At 36.7% G+C, this 19508-nt stretch overlaps 1 protein-coding gene across 1 annotated transcript in view; it reads left to right on the plus strand.

Annotated features, from left to right (window-relative positions):
• Window positions 1–19508, plus strand: part of CCSER1 (coiled-coil serine rich protein 1) — a 630536-nt gene that overhangs the window by 325029 nt on the left and 285999 nt on the right. The window contains exon 8 of the mRNA XM_030449910.1: window positions 8724–8807. Within this exon, the coding sequence (XP_030305770.1) occupies window positions 8724–8807 (84 nt within the window). The remainder of the gene's footprint in view (window positions 1–8723; window positions 8808–19508) is intronic.

Below are 19508 nucleotides of genomic sequence, written 5' to 3' on the forward strand. Positions count from 1 at the left end.
TTCTGTTCTGCCAAGCTAGGTTAGATATTTGTAGTTTTGTACTGTATTTTCTTTGGAGGCTTATAATTTGCACTCTTTTGGTAGTTGTTTTATGGCAGCACAGCTAATTTTCCGATAGCTGAATTTTAAATTGTCTCAAAATTAAATTTAAAATTTTAATTTTGAGATTAAAATTTAATTTAAATTAAGATAAAGCCTTTAAAAAATTTTTTTGCTTAAAACTCATTAGATAAAGATGCCTTTTTTTTTAGCTATTGACTGCAGTGTCACTCCAGAAATTACATTTCCTATAATGTAGGGTTGCTGGTATTTACAGATTGATGTAGCTGCTAAATACTGCCAGCTAAATGTCATATTGGTTGAGCATAAGGTTTTGCTCTGAAAATTAAATGTATTTCTTTTGTGGTCAGTAAACAATGTGGTATGATATTTGTGAAGGAAGTCAGTGTTTGAATGCACAGTCAGTCTAAGCCCTTTTGAGATTCTGAAAATTAATTTTTCCAATGACCACCTAGGTTGGAGATAAACATGCAAAATTCAGGGTTCTCTTTTAGAGAATATAAGAAGCTGAATGGTGGTAAAACCACAGGAAGAGGAAAAAAAAAATCACCAAAAACCCCAATGTGTAGCATTAAGAGTTACATTTGTCTGTATAACATTTCCCACTTTACCACAGATAAAACATGTGATGCATGAAAATTTCTGTCATTAATATGGGTTGCTTATATAAATTGAAGCATTTGTAGTATTTGTCCCTATGTAATATTTTTTTAAATACCTGGCAGAGAACTAGGTACTCGTCTACCACAATGAGCTTTCGTGTTTTTCTCACTTCTACTCCTGAATCTTCACTAAGTGATATTCAATGGTAACCTAAGAATCTTGATTTGCTTTTAAGTGTACAAATACATTTTGTTTTTTTAGTTGTTGTGTACAAGAGGCTTTTTGCCATGTTTTTCTTCATAACTGGAAGAGCTGAAGTCTCTATTTTTAAAGTCTTTGCTTCTCTCTAATATTGTGATTCCAAGAAGCAGGAGAAGGAATATTCTAAAGCATATATGATGTTTGAACTCAGCATAATGGCAATGCTGCCACATTTCAAGCTGACAGTATATTACTACTGTAGACTCAAGGGAGACTTCAACTTGGTGGCATGGGCTGTGTTTGAGCTAGAAAAAACCTAATGCTCTGAGTAGGGCATTATTCTCTGCATATGAAGAAATGCATGTTCTGGCTTGGTAATAATGAAGTTTTACAACCATGCATCAGTTGGCATAGATTTTTAAATCTTGGCTTAAATGGTTTTGTTATGCTGCTGGTAGAAATAGTGACATAAGCAGCGAAAGAGTTGCTGCATTTCAGTTGTGGGGGATATTATGTCTGTACAAGGTTGTAGAGTTTTATGGATGTTCTTCGACATGAATCAATCTATATGTGCTGCCTGGTTAAGGTTGTTTGCATGTAAGAGTGTGAAGGGGTCTTGGTTTTGCTGATTTGGTAGTGGGGCAAAAAATTACATGAGTAGCACATTTTCCCCTGATGCTGATGAGAGTTAATAGGGGAATATTAAAGTGCTGAACTACGTGTTTACAATTTAATACTAAAAAAACCTAAACAAGGCAAAAAATACTAAAACAATAATCTCCCCACCCTGATTATGAAAGCTTTTCTTAAAATGTGGCATGAGATCTTCCAGAGAATTTGCAGTGAAAAAAGTAAAGAGGTGATCTGGTTTTGCTTCCACAAGAGTTGATATACCAGCAGAAAAGGGGCACCTAGACTGAGGAATGCACCTTGAAATGTCAGTTGGAGATAACTCAGAATAAAATTGAAATTGGTGTAACAAATTGTTGAACTCCTAATTCTTGCCTGTTATCTGTTGCTTAAGTCTTCTTAGTGAAGTGACAGAGAGAAATAAGATGCCAGGGGTGGTGATGTGGGGGTTTTGTTGTTTGGTTGGTTGGTGTATTGCTTGTTTGTTTCTTTAAGTTACTTTGATTTAGCCTTATTACCAGGTAAATTAGAGTAAACTGCTCTGGAAGAGAGTTTTAGTTGGCCTATGAATAAATATAATAAATGGGGAAGAGCAGAATTGACTTTCTGAGATTTTAATCATACCTGGAAGAGTCATCAGCATGTGAATAAGGATGATCTGGTTTGTGTAGTAATTTCCCAAAAGCTTTCAAAAAGGCCCTTCATCAAAGGATTTTAAAAAATAAGAGGATGAGTGGGGAAGTCTTGCCTTGGATTAATGGCAGATTAGGTGTGGAATACAAAAGATGTGAGTAAGTAATCATTTATTAAAGGAATAATTCTACTTCCTGAAGGGTCAAGGATAATCAGAATTAAAGTGGAGTGTGAAATATTGCAAAAGTTCTCATCTTACCAAATGATTTAAGGAAAGAAGGCAGCTGAGGTTCAATGTCAGCAGACAAACATATACATTGAGAAGAAAAAAACCTATTCTAAATGAGGAAAGAGATCTTGTGGGTAGTCCCCTGCAAACACCAGCTTAGTACTTATCAAAACTAAAAGTACATACAGGCAACTAATTATTCTTAATAGTACTTGCAGGGCTCTTGATGAATCATATATGGAGACATTGTTCCCAGTGTCTGTCTGTTCTGAAGTTTGTGACTGATTTTATTTTTATGGAAAGGTTTGTGGTAAATTTTTTTTTTCCCCTTCTACAGAAAACGTAGAAGAATTTTTATTTGGTTTGTTCATTTGTTATGTTTTGTCTTTCTATAAATCTTGTCCCTTAGGATTTATTTAGAGTAAGAATTTTAAAATGAATACAAATCAAAATATCATAGTTGTTTGCATGTATATCTAAGCTGCTGCTTGAGTGATACACAGAATCCTGATTACCCAGTTTAAATCATTGGTCCAGTGCAAGTAGAAAAGGTGTGGATCACAGTCTCTGCTCAGAGATATACAGGGTCTTATGATCAAGATAGGTAGGATTCACAGGTATAAAACAAAACTGAGAGGGCTTGTGCAGTAAGCTTGCAGACATGTAAAACTATGGGGAAGATAAATAGAAAATATTTCTGTTTGTTCCTAGTAAAGGAACAATGACATTGTTCAGGGAGTGTGTTTGAAACAAAAGGAAGATTTAGGGGTATGGGGTTTTTGTTTTGCTTGGTTGGTTTTCTTGTCATAAATGTGTCATTTATTAGGACATAACATTAAAGGAGGTGTGGTAATGTGTTTATAAATTCTTGTTCAATAAAGGAGAGAGTAAATGGAGTCCTTATATCAGCAAAAATGCATTTTTATGTTTGCTACATGCTTCCACTCCTGGTTGCTCTGCAGAACTTCTGTAGATTAGATACATCTTGGGTTGCACCAGTATGATCATTCAGTCCTAATGTTTTGCAGTTTATTGATCAAGCTGCACTCTTTTAAACTCATGCTTTTAGTTATTGTTGCTGAAGAGAACAAAATTAAGCTGAAGCAAAAAAGAAACACTCATTTTCTCAATTTGTATTTCACAGTGAACTGACAATCAGATTACTATGGAGAAAACTTATTTAGTTGTGTGTTCATAAATTTCTGAGGCTAAAGTAGCATAATCTACATAATCTTTTTGACTGTTATCTTCATAGTAAAATAACAATAGAATTCTAGTATTGAAATGGATACAGCTGCCTTAAATTGTTCCAGTAATATATTTATTGACATATATGTATATTTATTGTGTAATAAAACCTAGGTAGAACATAGTATAGAATTGCAGGTTTTACCAGTCTTAATCACCCTTATTTATCATTGTAAGATCAGATCCTGTGCTCCCCAAACTCTCATTACATGCTTAAGAAGTAGAGAGCTGTTCTTTAGATACATTATTCGAATGCTGTACTGAAAAATGTATATAATCCTGTCTGTTTCTGGTATGAAGAGCTGAGTGTTTCATGGATTTATATTGTTCCAACTGGAAAGATAGCCTGTAGTGAGACTGTTTCTTTTGAGGTGGGCCTGGCAGATTGCTTTGTGTTGGCATGTTCTGCTTTAAAGGGAATTTCTGAAGCATGGACTTGCCCTCCCTTGCGCTGGGCTTGAGCAACAGCTGGCAAAGCAGTGGGAGCTGGGCAGCAGGTGAGTTGTGTTACCATTGCCTGCAGTAAATGCCTGCTCTCTGGAAGCACTGTCAGGACTCCAGCCAAGACTAACTGGGCTGGCACAGCACCAGAACCACAGATGAGCCAAAGAAGCAAACTCAACACGATCTGCATATGTGAAGAATCTCAGCCAGGCAATTCATTCCTCTCTTGGTGGGATTGAAAGGGGTTGATATGACAGATATAAATTGATGCAATATGTAGCACTGGAGTGGACACAGGGAAAATAAAGCACTGGGAAGGCGTGCTGTGTTCATACACTATCATGGTGTAAATACAACAGCCTCTCAGAGATGGACCAGTGACTTCATTTTGACACCTGGAATAAATAATGCAGTCTCAGGTTCTCTACCTCATGTTAAGATCATTAAGGCTGTCATTAAAACAGTAACGGGTAGCTTTTGAACACATAGAGCATATGATTCAATTATTTGTAATGCTGACTAATATTATTCATAACATCCATGTTATGAAAGTTATTGTACTTATAGCCTTGATGAAATATAGCAGTATAAACTCATTTTACAGAACAACAAGGAAACAATTGACTCAGTAACTAGAAATGGGAAATGTTACCCAGCAGAATTTTAGAACTGTGGTCATTTCATTGATTCTGGTTGGCACTTAAACTCTACTCTCTTATATGCCAACCTGTTATTCTCTCACACTTTATACATACTTCAAGGGCTGCAAAAGCCTGAGAAATATTTTACATGCTCATAACTAGAATTATAAATACTTTTCTAAATATAAGAGCACATGTCTACAGGAATGTGGGGATAGTGAAGAGCCTCAATTGTGCAGCCCCAGAGTATTCTAAGTATATAAAAAAGCTGTACTTTATGGGAGTGGGGGTATGTTTCTTCTAGCTTTGTAATTACAGTGTAGACACAGGACATAGTGCATACTCTGATTAAAGCAGGCCATCCTTTTCAAGTTCTTTCCTCTTTAATGTCTGTTGTTGTGACAGTTACTCAGAAGGAACACCTGGTTTTCAGGTAGTTGATTTTTTACTAGAGGTCCCTGTTGGACTTTCTCTCCTCTTCCTCATTCACCTTGAGAAGCTTTTCTCAATAAACATCTTGCTCCTTCCATAGCAGCCTTGCACTCTACTACTATTTCACAGTAGACAGAAACATTTCAGGCCCAAGTAGTAAAGCTGATCTCTTCCTGAATTTACACCACCTGGTATGCATTCTTGTTTAGCCCCTGGATGAATAAACACAGCATTCCACCAACTTTTCCTGACCCTGCATGTTACTATTGCCTGCTTCTCCTTTGGTATCCACCACACAAGCCTGCACTGGAATGTTTTGGCTCTTGCATGAGAATGTGATTTCTGAAGCCTTTATGCTTCCCTAGCTCTCAATAGTTATTCTCAGAAAGAACTGTGGTCACTATTTGGGCAACAGATGGTTGGTTCTACATTTTTTGTTCTGTTAGTAGGACATTACGAGAGGTGTATGGGATGTTGAAATTACCCAAGCCTTTCTGCAGCTGACTACTTTTTGTTTTATTCCTGCATGGCATTTTCTTTCTTCTTCTTTCTTCCTTCTGTTTGTGTTCTCAGTTGGTATTACAGCAGAATGTCCCCAAAATGTAATAGAAACAGAACAAACATCAAGCATCATCAGTCCTTTGGAGGGACTTGCATTTGCAGAACAAATGGTGCCTGCACAGATACCATGCAACAAAATGGGAACAGCAAAATCCTAATTCTACCCTGTGTTCAGCACAAAAGAGCTCTCTGCTGCATGCAAATGCAACAGGATGTAGACTTGAATACAGACTGTTTATTATTACTTCTTTTACTAAACAGTAACATATATGTTTGAGATTTGCTGGCATTCCCTTTTTACTAGACATTTCTGGGCAAGTCCTTCATACACATTGGTGTGCCTACACAGCAAGTTTCAGGGAAGATCCTTTCTAAGGATGCTTGAGATGGTTGGGTGCAGATGGAGTCTTCTGTTTGGTGGCAGTGATTATAGTGCCTGCATTCTGCAGTTAAGTTTACCTCACAGCTACCTTAGTTTAATACTTGAAATCATCTAAGCAAGAGGTAAAATAAATGGATATTGTTTTCTCTAAAGCCACCAAATCCATGAAGGATATTGTCTAATGTTCATAGGCCTAAATATCCCAGTGCAGTGGGTCCCCCAGAAATTGCAGGATGCACTTTTACTCAGCTGCAAAGGTCTATTTAGGCAGTGATAAAGCTGAGTATTGATTTACAAAAATGATGTCCCACCAGCAAATGGTAAGCAGGGTTTCTCTGATGTGTGGCAAGACGAAGGAAAAATACCTTAGCCCAAGACATTTTTCTCCAATCTGTAACAACAGTTATGGTTTGTAGTGCATGAGAAAATTCTTGTGTGAACTGTAGAACTACTTGCAGAACTGTGCTTTGCAAGAGAGGTTAGCTCCTTGTGTGGCTAGGAATGATCCACCTGGGTGCATGACTGCTTTCTACTGGGAGATGCACTGTGGATTTTTAAGGCTTTGTAAGCTCTGGGAGGCAAAAACTTTCTCAAGGTTTCACTATTCACAAGGAGGCCTGCATTGCCTCTTAGCAATGCCTAGTGCCAGAGCTCCTCTCAAAAATATTTCTTGGCCTAGTTACCATACACTAGTACATACCTTATTGTTTTATCTGCTTGTGCATGCTTTCTAAAGACTACTTTTGTATTTTTAATTTTTTTTTAAGTTAATAGTGGGAAATTCAGGTGAGAACAACAGTGTGAAACTATGCTGACAAAAAGAAGTCAGAATAGTGTAACTAGAAATTGAGAAACAATCATTGATTCTGTATCACTTTAAAACCATTTTTTTAAAATAAAGACCTCAAGTTGATTAGAATATTAGTGAAGCTTTCAGTACTTTATATTTTTTTATAACTAGATATTTTTACTAAGTGTAATGTTTAATAAGATGTTGTGTGCTGCAGGCTGTATCTTGGGATGTATTAGTATCTTATTTTCAGCTAACATCCAAAAATATTAGTAGATAGTAAAAGTAAAATGTTGCTATATAGCATAGCAAAGAAAATATCCTACAAGGTTTTCTGTGGAGGAGATAGTGCAAATCCTAGCTTTTTTCTAAATTTGAATATTTCAGGAGACCTGAAGTAACACTGAAGTAGTGTAAAGCAGGTTTATTATCTGTCTGCCAGAAATGAGGTATTTCTTTTCATTGCAGTTGTAAATATTTTGGGTTTTAGAAGTGGGAATATTGTTTCTTCTTCCAGTTCTGTTAAAGCAAATGATGGGCAATATAATTACTTTGGAAGGTATTTATTATAACTGAGCTTTGAACTGATGAAAATGGACTTCACGCTCCTTACTTTTTGGCTACATATTTTGTTACATTTCATTACTTTCATTTCATATTTCTTTGGAGTTGCAAACACATTAGTAATCACAGAGTTCATCACACTAGTTTTACCCTTTTGAACCCTGGAGCTCTTCATGGTCTAAATAAATGCTGAATATTAAATGTATTACTGTCTGCACATCCTAATTTCTTATTTTAAAACTAAGAACAAAAGTGTTGTGCAGAGATCACTCTCTAAGGTATTCTTATCATGTTTGGAATTCTTTTGAAAATAATGGTATGCCAAACGGGTAAATTTCCTAAACGTTGTAAATGTCTCTGTACTAGAAGGATGTAGAGATCCAGTTCTTCATCTATACTTGTATGACCAGCCAGTTCAGTAATTTCACTTCTCTTGAATTTTTATCAGAACAAACCAAAAATATGTGATTGAGATTTCGTTTTCAAATAATGTGTTTAGACTTCCAGGAACTATGAATGTAGACATCCAGACCTTCATCTATACTTGTATGGCCAGCCAATTTAGTAATTTCACTTCTCTTGAATGTTTATCAGAACAAACTGAAAATATGTGACTGAGATTTCGTTTTCAAATAATGTATTTAGACTTCCAGGAACTCAGAATTGCTTGGGGAAACTTGCAGACTGGGTTTGGTTATAGTCTTTGTTATTGGATTAACTTTCATGCAAGTCAAACTGGGTTTTAGTTGGTGGTTATAATGCTGAGTAATAACTGTTTTATTCCCTTCACTACATTAACACCAGAATTGCTCCTGGTTTTTGGCTGATGGGGTATGAAAGTTGTGTGCATGGGATGGGTGCTTTACTTATGCTGTGAACGTCTGCTGTGCTTTCTTTCCCATCCTCTCAGAGATCAAGATCTCCACAATAAAGTTCCTAAATTGGTATTTCTCTAACACAAAATTATTTCTCTAAGCAAGATTAGAATATTTCATAGTCATTCCTTAACTGAAAATGAATTGCCTGAAAGGATCTTTGGTAAAAAGGTTAAAAAGATTTAGTAAACAATGAAATGGACTTCTGTGCATGAAGCTATGCACGTTTTTATGTAACATCTTTTGGATGCATTAATTTGTTTATACAGTCACTTAGAGTCTGTTATTGGAAATACCACACATGACAAAGGAGCATCAAGTTTCATTACTTGAGTGTAATTATCTCACACTGTGTGAAACAGTCTTTTCTTGTCAGGAGCAAAGTGAAAGCATTAAGCCTATTATAACATCTTTCCTGATGTTCTCGTAGGATGGAATAAAAGATGAATGCTCAGTGCTGAAGCTGCAGCTGAAGGAGAGAGATGAACTCATAGCCCAACTTCGTGAGGAGCTGGTAAGCAGGAAAAGCAATTTATGTTTTATGAGTTTGTTTCCCTGATAATGTCACTCATTGAGACCAAAACCTAAAGGAATCCAATTTCACAGCCACTACAGAACCACTAGCCTGAGTCTATGTGAATTATTCTGATAATCAAGAGTAGCACTGACTGAACATTTCTAGGGACTTGTTGGCCTCTGAAGTGGCTACCATCTTGATTCAGTGCTAATAGAAGTTTCTTTTAAAAGATTGTGTTTGCAGTTGTCTTGCAGTATCAAAGAGGCAGAGAAGAAGTGCATAGCCCTGTGTGCATATGCCAGAAATCTTGAAGGGCCATGTACATGTCCTGATGGGCTGCTAATACTTTTCCTATGAGCTTTTCACAATCTACAGGATTATCAGTAAAATTTTTTTTTCTCCATAATAGAGGTCTTTAAATAAAATAATAAGTAATAAGTAATAATAAGTAGTCTCACATTTGCTGAAAGTTTCTGTAGAATATGAGCTGCTAATGCTTGAGTACTACCACTTTAAGAACAGATTAAAAACAAGTGACTAAAATCTGTGATACAGCAATTAAAAAATCCAAACACGTGAAAATGTTTTGTTGTGATACTAAGACAGTACTAATGTAATTTCAAAATTGCATTTTCAATGGAATGTGATTAAAGCATGTATGTCTTCAGTATTCTTAATTTAAAGAGATTTTTCTATCTCCTCTAACAAATAGAGAAAACAGAAAATTTAGACTTATCACAGAAAGCATGTGTAGGGTCACCACATTTAGAAAGATGTTCAGCATCTATGTTGCTACCATGGAAGCTGCAGCTGTGCAGGCACCTATTATTTTTGTATAAATATCCTTTGGGAGGTGGAGTTGTTTCTCTTGACTAGATCTTAATTGCCTGATCTAGCTCAGAGGTTTTTTGTACCTTTCTGTCTCATGCCTGGTGGATAGCTCAGAACTTGGACATAAGGAATTCAGGTGTGTCCATTATTTTTATACCACAAATGACTAAGTTTCAAGTTGCATGAGAAAAATGTAAAGATGCTCAAGGATGAGAGATTCCTTTGCTATATAAACATCTGTGAAATAAATACAGATCATCAGTATTCTTTGTTTCATATTTGGCTGCATTAAGGAATGATAAATTATGTAATTATTATCTAAAATTAAATGACAAAATGGGACACAGGGAACATCAAGCTTCTGCACAGTCCTGGAGCATTAATTTTATGTCAGTCTTGCTCAGAACATATGCTGCTTAGCTGGTCGGCCGTTTTGTCAGTGTAAAATTATCCTGTATTGATACAGTGAGCTGGAGCTCATTTGCTGTGAACTGTTGTCAAAGTTCATCTCTATATATGTCAGCTGCAGAAAGGAGTCCCTTGGGAATTTATTTCTTGTACTTCATAATGGACAGAAAATCACATTTTCCTGGGGTCATGAAAAATTCTTAGGAGTAAAGCCATGATATCTACTTTCAATCTATGATGAAATTATTTCATTTTAATACTCTAGGAGTACAGGTGGTATTTAAACCACATTTAGTAATTTGAAATTAAGTTTTGAAAGGACTCAGTATATATCTTGTATTCCTATTGAACTACATCAAGCCTGACTGGGAGATCAATGTACTAGAAGTTGGATTTACCCTTACTAACCTACCTAAACACAAAAAAATAGTGCTCACCGAATTGGAAAAAACAATTTTTGAGTGTGAGTTGTATAAACATGGAGTCAACATACTAACTTTATCCATGTGTGTATTTTTTGACCTGTCCAATGTATTCTCCTGCAATAGTATTTATCTGTAAAAGCTGGGGGGGTGTTGCTTAAGGCTGGGATGGTGTAAACACTGACAGGATTTGTAGGGTAGCTACAACCACAGTAACAGTCCAGTAAAAGAGCTCACTGAAAATACAGTTGGCACAGAACTTGTGCCAGAACAGAACATTTTGACAGCTTTCTGGAGAGCAAGTGCTTTGTAAGCATCCAAGGGATCACAAAACTAAAGTTTACCTATTGAAGGACCTCAGGAATCCAACAGGGGAAGCACACACTCAGGTCCTCATCAATGACCTGGATGAGGGGGACAGAGTGTATCCTCAGGGAGTTTGCTGATGATACAAAACTGGGAGGCTTGGCTGATCCATCAGAAGGCTGTGCAGCCATTCAGAAAAATCTGGACATCTGGGCAAAGGGGAATTTAATCAGGCTCACCCAGAATAAGTGCAGAGCCCTGCACCTGGAGAGGAATAACACTGTGCACTGGTATGGGTTAGGGGTTGAGTTGCTGTAAAGCAGCTCCATTGAGAAGGACCTTAGAGTCCTCGTGGACAATAAGCTATCCATGAGACAGCAATGTATTATTGTGGCCAAGAAGTGTGTCCAACAGGTAAAGGGAGGTTCTCCTCCCCTCTGCCCTAGTGGGACCACATCTGGACTATTTTGTTCAGTTCTGGGCTCCCCAGGTTAAGAGGGACAGGGATATGGCTAGGGAGAGTCCAGTGGAGGGCTATGATCAAGGGGCTGGAACATCTGTCTCTTGTGGAAAGCTTGAGAGACCTGGGGCTGTTTAATCTAGAGAAGGGAGGACTGCAACGGGATCTTAGTAATATTTACAAATACCTGAAGGTTGGGTATCAAGAAGAAGGGGACGGTTTCTTTTCAGTGGTGCTCTGTGATAGGGTGAGGGGCAACAGAGAGAAACTGGAACACAGAAAGTTCCACCTCAACATAAGAAAAAACTTGTTTACTGTAAGGGTGATGAGGCACTGGAACAGACTGCCCAGAGACATTGTGGAGTCTCCTTTCAGACACTTTAAAGACCTCTCTGGATGTGTTTCTGTGTGACCTGCCCAAGGTAATTCTGCTTTGGCAGGGGAGTTGAACTCCAGAGCTCCCTTCCAATCCCTGCCATTCCATGATTCCTCTGAAGGGAGGCAGCTATGAAGCAGCTTTTTTCAACCATGGTTTTTACAATAAGATTCTGAAAAGCCTCAATCTACTCAGAGTGGGCCCCTGTTGTTTCCCCTATGCCTGTAACAAGCCTAGATGAGGCTCAGAATGCAACTTGAAATCCTCTAAAGAGCAGCAGGGCTCCAGCCCCTCTGGCTACCACCTCTTCCAGTGCACATCCAGTGTCTTCTTTATGGAAGTGCCCTGAGCCCTGGTGCTAGAAAATGCAGAGTCCTGTCAAAAGATACAGCCAGGCTTCCCACTCTCAGTTTTGCTCTGAGGCTTTTTGCAGGGCCCAAGCCCCTCAGAGGAAACTTCTGCAGCAGTTTTGCCCAGCATCCTGCAGGCTAAGGAAGCCACTCCAGGTGCAGGGCTGTCAGTGCAATCCTCTTTTTGTGTTTCCCTTCCCCATGTGGAAGCCTCATGGTAGTTTGGTCCTCATTGCTTGAGGTGCTTTAAAGAGCTGCATACAGTGGACTCTTCAGGGAAAACTGATTTTAGAGCTGTTAAAAAAGGTAAAGAAAGGTGAATCTTGAAATGATCATGAGGAAATGCTGATAAAAATGTTTTCTTCATTTAAATAAAATTGGCCAAAAATTGATGCAAAACATGCTTTTATATATTACAAATCCTACAGTTATTTATGTGTTTGTAGAGCTGTCAATGTTGGCAAAGCAAATGCTTAAAAAAGACAAGAACTGTAATTTTAAGTAATGAAACTGTATACTTTCACATAGCTACAACATATTGCAGACAGGGCTTGAAGGATAACTACCATTTTTATCTTGTACCTTAGGGCAACCTATGTTCAGAATGCTGTCTTTCTGAATATGAAAATACAACAGTTGTAAATACAACCTGACTGTCTTAAAATCTTGACGTCATGATGTTAATTTGGAGATTGTACTTTAACATAAAATTCAATTTGGGTGGGAGTCAGTTCTGTACTCCGTGAGAGTACATCTCTCCTTGCCTCTTGTTTTTCTATTAAGTTGGATGTTTGCATGTAGATTTAAAACTCTTAGTTAATTAGTTTTTCTGCAGAACTAACATAAAATTAACTTCAGGTAAATTTTGGTTCTCAATGAGCTTTTGCTTCTTTCTTGTATCTTTTGTTTTGTTTTGTCTTTTTTTTCATAGACTTTTCTAGTAGTTTTCCCTTCCCTCCTTTTTTTTCCTTTTTTTCTTTTTTTTTTTTAGTTTTCAAATAATTTTAAAAAATACTTCAAAAAAATGCTTCTTCCTCATTTGACTGCATTATGAAAGAGACATTGAACAGAACTGAGGGTGGAAAATGTCAGAGGAGTGCTGGCTGATTTGCTGTAAGCTGATGAAGCTTCCGAGCACCTGCAAATGTGCTCTCCCTTAATTGCTATCTTGCTCTTGAAGGGGAAAATGGGTAAATCTTTGAGAAGTGAAAACAGGGGCTTAGATGTTCAGCTAAAAGACCCAGGTACAAAAGATAAAGTGCAGGAGGCCTCAACTATCTCAGAGCAATCAAGTAAGAACTGAAGAAAAGTAGTCCCTTGCTTTTTTTTCTCATTTTTTCACTTCTTAGTGATAACTTTGGACTTACTCCCTTCCTAACCAGAAGAGTAACTGTTATCTTTGGGGGGAATAAATATAGGTAGATAGAACAGCAGAATTAATTCCTTTCTTTTCTCATTATCTACTGAAAAATCCCTGTTTTGGGAACTGAAAGAGGAAAGTTTGGCTTCCCCAGATGTCAGACAACCAAAACTGCCCTGAAGTTCATTGGAAATGGTGAAGCTGAACAGGAACTTGAAATTTGTATTTGAATCATCACTTTGTCTTGGTGCTGTCCTCTGGGAAAAAATACAGAAAATCGAAGAGGCTAAGTGAGTTTATTCTGCAGGGTTTGGTAAAACGTAATTTGCTTCATTAAGTTCTGTTTTTTCTCTCTAAAGTAAAAAAAAATTTAAAAATGGAAGTCTCTGTTTTCATTAGACACAGAAAGATGTCTGAAACCTCAGCTATCTCCTTCCAATCTCCACCCTGAAACTGCATCTATGTTTACTTCTTACAAATTGATCTTTTTCCACTGCAGTATAAGAACTCTAGGATGACTTTAAGCAGAATATATCTTCATGGCATAGTGGCAAAATAAGTGAATGCTGCTAACATTAACATTTATTCTACTGCTGTCATTGGTACAGCAGCATTAACACTGAAAAAATGAGCATTAACAACATTCTTTTTTCAACCTTGATGTCCCTGTGTAACTTGAGTTGTGAGTTTCCATCGAAATGAAAAATGTAATGAGGTGTTGTGGTTGGAATCTGGAACTGAAGGCAGAATTAGGTCAGGAAATGTATCCTCCTTTTAGCCCAGATTTCCAAGGTATTTTTCCGCTGTGGAAGTGCCTATTTATCAAATGTTAGAAATTTTACATTTATGGACTAGTTTTAGGCTTAGTGCTGGCTAAGTGAGCAGGGGGAGGTGGGGAAGGTAGGTTTGTCATGTTTGATGTGGGTTTTCTTGGCAGCAGTAGATTTTTTTCTTTTTTAAAAATTATCTTTCCTTCCCCCCTAAACGTAGGGTACTTCTGAAGAGCAAAATGATGGCAAACTTGGGTCTTTCATTAATAGTCAATTAACCAATCACTGAAGTTCTGAAGTATAATGAAGATGAGTCTTGTATCCAGCTCTGAAGTGTAAGAGAAAACCTGAGATGCACTTGAAACCTGCTGATGAACTGGTTATGAAAGATACTCGGGTTAAACATAAACATCACCTCCAACTGTAGGTAGACTGGTACAGATGCCTTGAACTGTACAGTCCTAGAATCAAAACTTGCTTTGATGGTAGATTAAGTGGAGATTTGATAGAGTGAGATTTGTGAAAAGTCACTGATCTAAATACCATTTTTTTGAATCATAAACTAAGTTTTGCTTAGCCTACTCTGTTCTCAAAATTTTGAAAAAGTTACTTTTGAAATTTTAAAGAAAAGAGAATTCCTATTTGAAAAGATTAATAGGCCTTATATTAAAAATAATTTAAAAGATCTAGGTTAATTTAAATCGAGATTACCCACTTGCTCTACATTCTGCTGGTTTTTAGTATTATATTATGTTGGCTATTTTGTGAGGGGCCACTACAGACCCATGGATGATTTACTTAAGGACAGGCTGTTTTAAGTACTTTTCAAGTTCTTTTTCTTCCTCATATTTAGGAGACATTAGGAATAGAAAAGAAATAAATTAGGTGTACTTAAATATTATTAAAATGTCAGGCTTCTTTCTCCCTTTTTGAAAGGAGAATTAATTGTACATATTCCAGAACAGGCTTATCTGAGCTGTAATTACACTCTCAATCAGCTCCACAAGACAGACGTGGGGTGTGAAAGTGGCGATATCCTATGGAACACAATAGGGATGAGTCTCCAATTCCTTGCCTGTGCCAGTCCCTTGCTGAGGTGTGCCAGTCAGATAGGATCTTTAATATTCCTTGGCACTTGTGGAGAGGTTCTGCAATATGAGTCTAAGTCCCTTTGACAAATCATTGTCATCCCCTGGTGTTTGGCACAGATAAATGATTATGTCACTGACACAGAGTAGCAGCTTCCTGGTCTCCCTGAGATTCTGCTCCTGAGTATTCCATAAAAAAACAGCACTGCAGAAATGAGCAAATCGGAAATACAGAATTTGTCCCAAGTCTCTCTTGAGAGACAGTTCTGAGGCTTCTGTTCCTTTAATAATAATGCACAGCATATGTTTGTCTTTGGTAGCAGTGTCTCTTGCAGACTGCTGGCTCAGTGAGATGTGCAGCATTTTTCTGACAGGTCTTTTAGTATAAGCAGGAAACATGATGTGGTCTCTATTCCAAAGTCTCAGAGAATTTCACTTTTTGGTTTATGTGAAAGATAAAAAGTAGGTCTCAGTGTGACTTTTCCTTTTTTTCACTTTTTTTTTTTTTTTAACCAATTTGAATTAATCAATTTAACTACAAGGCCAACTCCAGATGAATTTCACAATGGAATTGACAGAGTCCTGAAGGTGTGGTGGGAGGTGTTTTATGACTTGGAGTTTATCAGCTTTGTGAATTTTGCATTCTTTTGACTGACACACTTTTAGAGGTTCAAACTTCTGCTAAAATGAATTTTTAGTGATTTGGGTGGGCTAGATTTCCTGTGTATCAGCCTATAGTGTAGTGTTTGTTTTATACCATGACTGTGTTGAAGAGAAACTAGAGCTTTACACTGTCCCCTGAACTCTGTGGAGCTGAGCTGCTGTCTCCCCTGAGTGGTTAACTGGAGAATTCCTCACCTAAGACTTGGAAGAGGACTTTTTGTGGTGTAAGACAGGATTTGTACCAAGGCTTGCTTGGAATGAAAGGAAAATCTGTTTTTTTGGTTTTTAATGCTAGGAATAAAGGATATGAAGAAGGTAGCAAAGATCCAGAGTTATTTCTGTATAGTTTTGATTGCTAGTAATCCTGGATTGTTTAAAATTGGGTTTCTGTTTCTTAATGCACCCACATTAATATGTATATACATAGAAATATATATAGATACAAAGAAACTTGCACACATGCAGACACACACCCTGTCTCATTCAGCATACTCCTTGGTCATTACTTTCCACTTAAAAAGGTTGTAGATAGGAAGTTGACTAAAAATATGGAAATTCACTGTTGTTTTACATGCCCCTGTATTTTTGATATTGGATACATTTTCAAAGAAATATTTAAATTTGAGCTTGCATGAAGAGAACTGCTGTCAGTATCATCTAGTGACATGCTGCTGTATTTGGTGTGTTTATAAGAGCAAAAAAAGTAAAGTATTGCTGCTAAAACCACATAGACATATGATGGAAAGTTGTTTTGCTTCTTAAACTCAGCAGCTTCATTTGTTAAGGATGGTGCAAGGCAGCTGTGTGAAATATTTGTGCTGTGATCTCTGTGGATGAGATTCAGATAAGTAAATGTTTTATCCTCAACTCTGCACAGCAATGTTTAATGAATCAAAAGTACAGTTGTTTCTTGCAATAATAATTTTTCTGGAAAATGTGGGTATATCTGTCTGTGTAGTTCACCAGGGATCTAACATACAAATCAAGTTTTTCTTGGTGTGTTTTCTTTTTTTTTCCCCCTCACTTACTATGATTTTTTTTTCTGAACCTGGGCATGACTCACAGAGAAGTCATTGCCTACAGACTGCTGTAGCAAACATCACAAATGAAGTATCATCTGTATTTTGAAAGCAAAATACCATTTTTGTTTATATTCTAGTGAAGTTCTGTAATGAAAAAGCACTATGTGTTTTTCATCCTCAATTAATATTTTTCCTTCACTCATGGTATATTCCAGCATTTGAAGAAGTGAAATATGTTCTGTCCTTAAATGAGACATCTTTGTCCATTTGTGGGAATTTTTAGAAAGAAAAATAGTGAATATTTATCTGAAAACACTACAAAGTAAAGACTGGGAAGCTCTTCTTGAGGCACTGAAAAGCTGAACTGTAATCTCCATCTTTGCCTGAGTAAATGACAAAACATGAATTAGCTGTACTAAAGCATTAGATCTCACTAATATTACTTCACAGAAGCTGACTCCATAGATTGTCTCCAAGTTTTGTATGGTGTTTTTTGTCATTTTCTTATTACTTAATTTCAGTTTCTGTGTAAGGAAAAAATATTTCTTGAGGTACAAGAGACTTGAGAGTTTTCATTTATCTTCCGTTTCATAGACTGAGCACTTTCTCACTGGGGATATATTTTATACTATGGCGTCATGAGGACTGCATGGCTCAAAGGGTGCTCAAACACTTCCTCAGGTTCTCTGCTTTCTTTGAGATTCAGTCTGTATTGATTTTAATTTGTGTTAGGTCTGTGATATCTATGTGGTGTTTTATTCTGACTTACATTGAGAGTACTGCTGTGTATCTAGTTCTTGTGTAGAAAATCTTACTGAAATTGGGAAAGTATTTCTGTTTTGTCATTTTCCATAACTATTTTAGTTTGGCCAGACTAGGATGTGGATGGAAGAGAGATCAAGGGAAGAAATTTTCCCAGGCTTGAGAGAAGAGAAATAAGTAACAAAGTGTTGTTAATCTTTTGGGTTTGAGTAAATAAGAAAAACATTTTGACAGTCCTTTGTTAATGTATCTAGAATGGGAGAGAAGGGTGCTGATGCTAGGGACTACTGGAAGTGTCATTTATTTCAGAGAATTTAGGTAAGATCCTATCATTTTTGAACGTAGTAGAAAGCTGACAGCAAGAGGTAGGTTTTGGTTACAGTGCCAATCCTCTTTCTTCCATCTTCCTCTTTAATGCTCCACTTTTTGTATTTCTTCTGGTTTGATTTCCTGCATGATTTTTCTTCTTTTGAAATATTGTTCCCTCTTGCTTTCTATAGACACCATATAGTGTGTACTTCTTCTTGAGTCCTGTGCATGTTTTATCCATTGTTTGAGAAGTTTGACTTAGTGCTTGGTTCTGGTTTTTGGGTGGAAGTTGCTTTTATTTTCAGGTTGAGTCGTTCAGCTTGATGTTCAACTGTAATACTTTTGACTCGTGATGAGATTTCACCTGTATCTGAATATAACAAGAAGGGAATGAATTTTGTGGCAAAGCTTTTATAAATGATCAGCTTATAGCTCTCTATTTTAACTGCAGGTTTGGTAAGATAGGCAGTGGTCCAGAGAAATGCTTCATTGTCCTTCAGGGAGGAGACAGATGGCTGAATATCTGTAATGCATTCATGCTGAGTGGTAGCAAAAAGTGAAATGTGGGATGTAATTGAGAAATTGTATGTTGCAAGATGGCATAAAAAAGCTTGACCAGTGTCCTAGCAGAAAGCTAGCATGCAAATTCTGCTTTCACTGGTAAATTCTTTCAAAAAATATTGCTCAAGTAAACTTTCTTCCTTTGGTTCTTTTGTTAGTATAACTGAATGAGCTCTTTATACTCTTTGGTAGCTTGATTTAGAAGATGAAAAGGTAATAGATGGACATTGAGAGAAAATCAAATTAAAAAAATAAATCTCCCTGATTTTTAACCACGTATTACATTAAAATTACAAGAAGAAGTAAACAAATTTCTTGGTGGTAATGTAACTTAATCTCACATGTAATATATATATTTAGTTTGTTTGTGGTATCCAGTTCTGATTTTTTTTTTATTATATTTCTCTGTATCGCTACTAAAATAAAAGCAATAAACTGTTTCTTATTATTAGTTGAGTTCAATATAGAGCCAAAATGCATCTTTTTGGGTTTGGAAGAGTGGTTGTTTTGTTTTCAGAGCTATTGTTTATGAATTATTCAGTATGTTTGAAAGATACTTAACATATTTTGGAGTTTTCTAGTAATAATGCAAGACATTTATCTTACCTTTCCCGATATGACTTACAGATGATGCTGTTTTTCTCAAAGGCAGCTTGCATGATTTACAAGAAGAGGAATAGAGTTTGCAGGCTGTAGTATTTATCAGAAGTCACTGATTATCAACTTTATGAAACCAGACTTTCTCACAGCTTGGTGTTTATATTCCAGGTTACAAATGAAGGTTTCACCAAGCAATGGTAGTTGGGCTGGGATGCTGTATTACTGTGGTTGTGGAAAGAACAAGTGGAGCTGTTATAGCATGGTTGTGAGAAGGAAGAAAAATAAACTATCTTCTACATAAACTAAATAAACTATATACTTGCTTGTAGTGCAGCTCAGGTCATGAGGCTGGAAACTAAAAAGGTGCATTTAAAGGAGGAATTAAAGCAGCAGCAGAACTCATTTTATTT

Source organism: Calypte anna, chromosome 4A, assembly GCF_003957555.1.
Source record: "Calypte anna isolate BGI_N300 chromosome 4A, bCalAnn1_v1.p, whole genome shotgun sequence".
Classification (NCBI taxonomy): domain Eukaryota; kingdom Metazoa; phylum Chordata; class Aves; order Apodiformes; family Trochilidae; genus Calypte; species Calypte anna.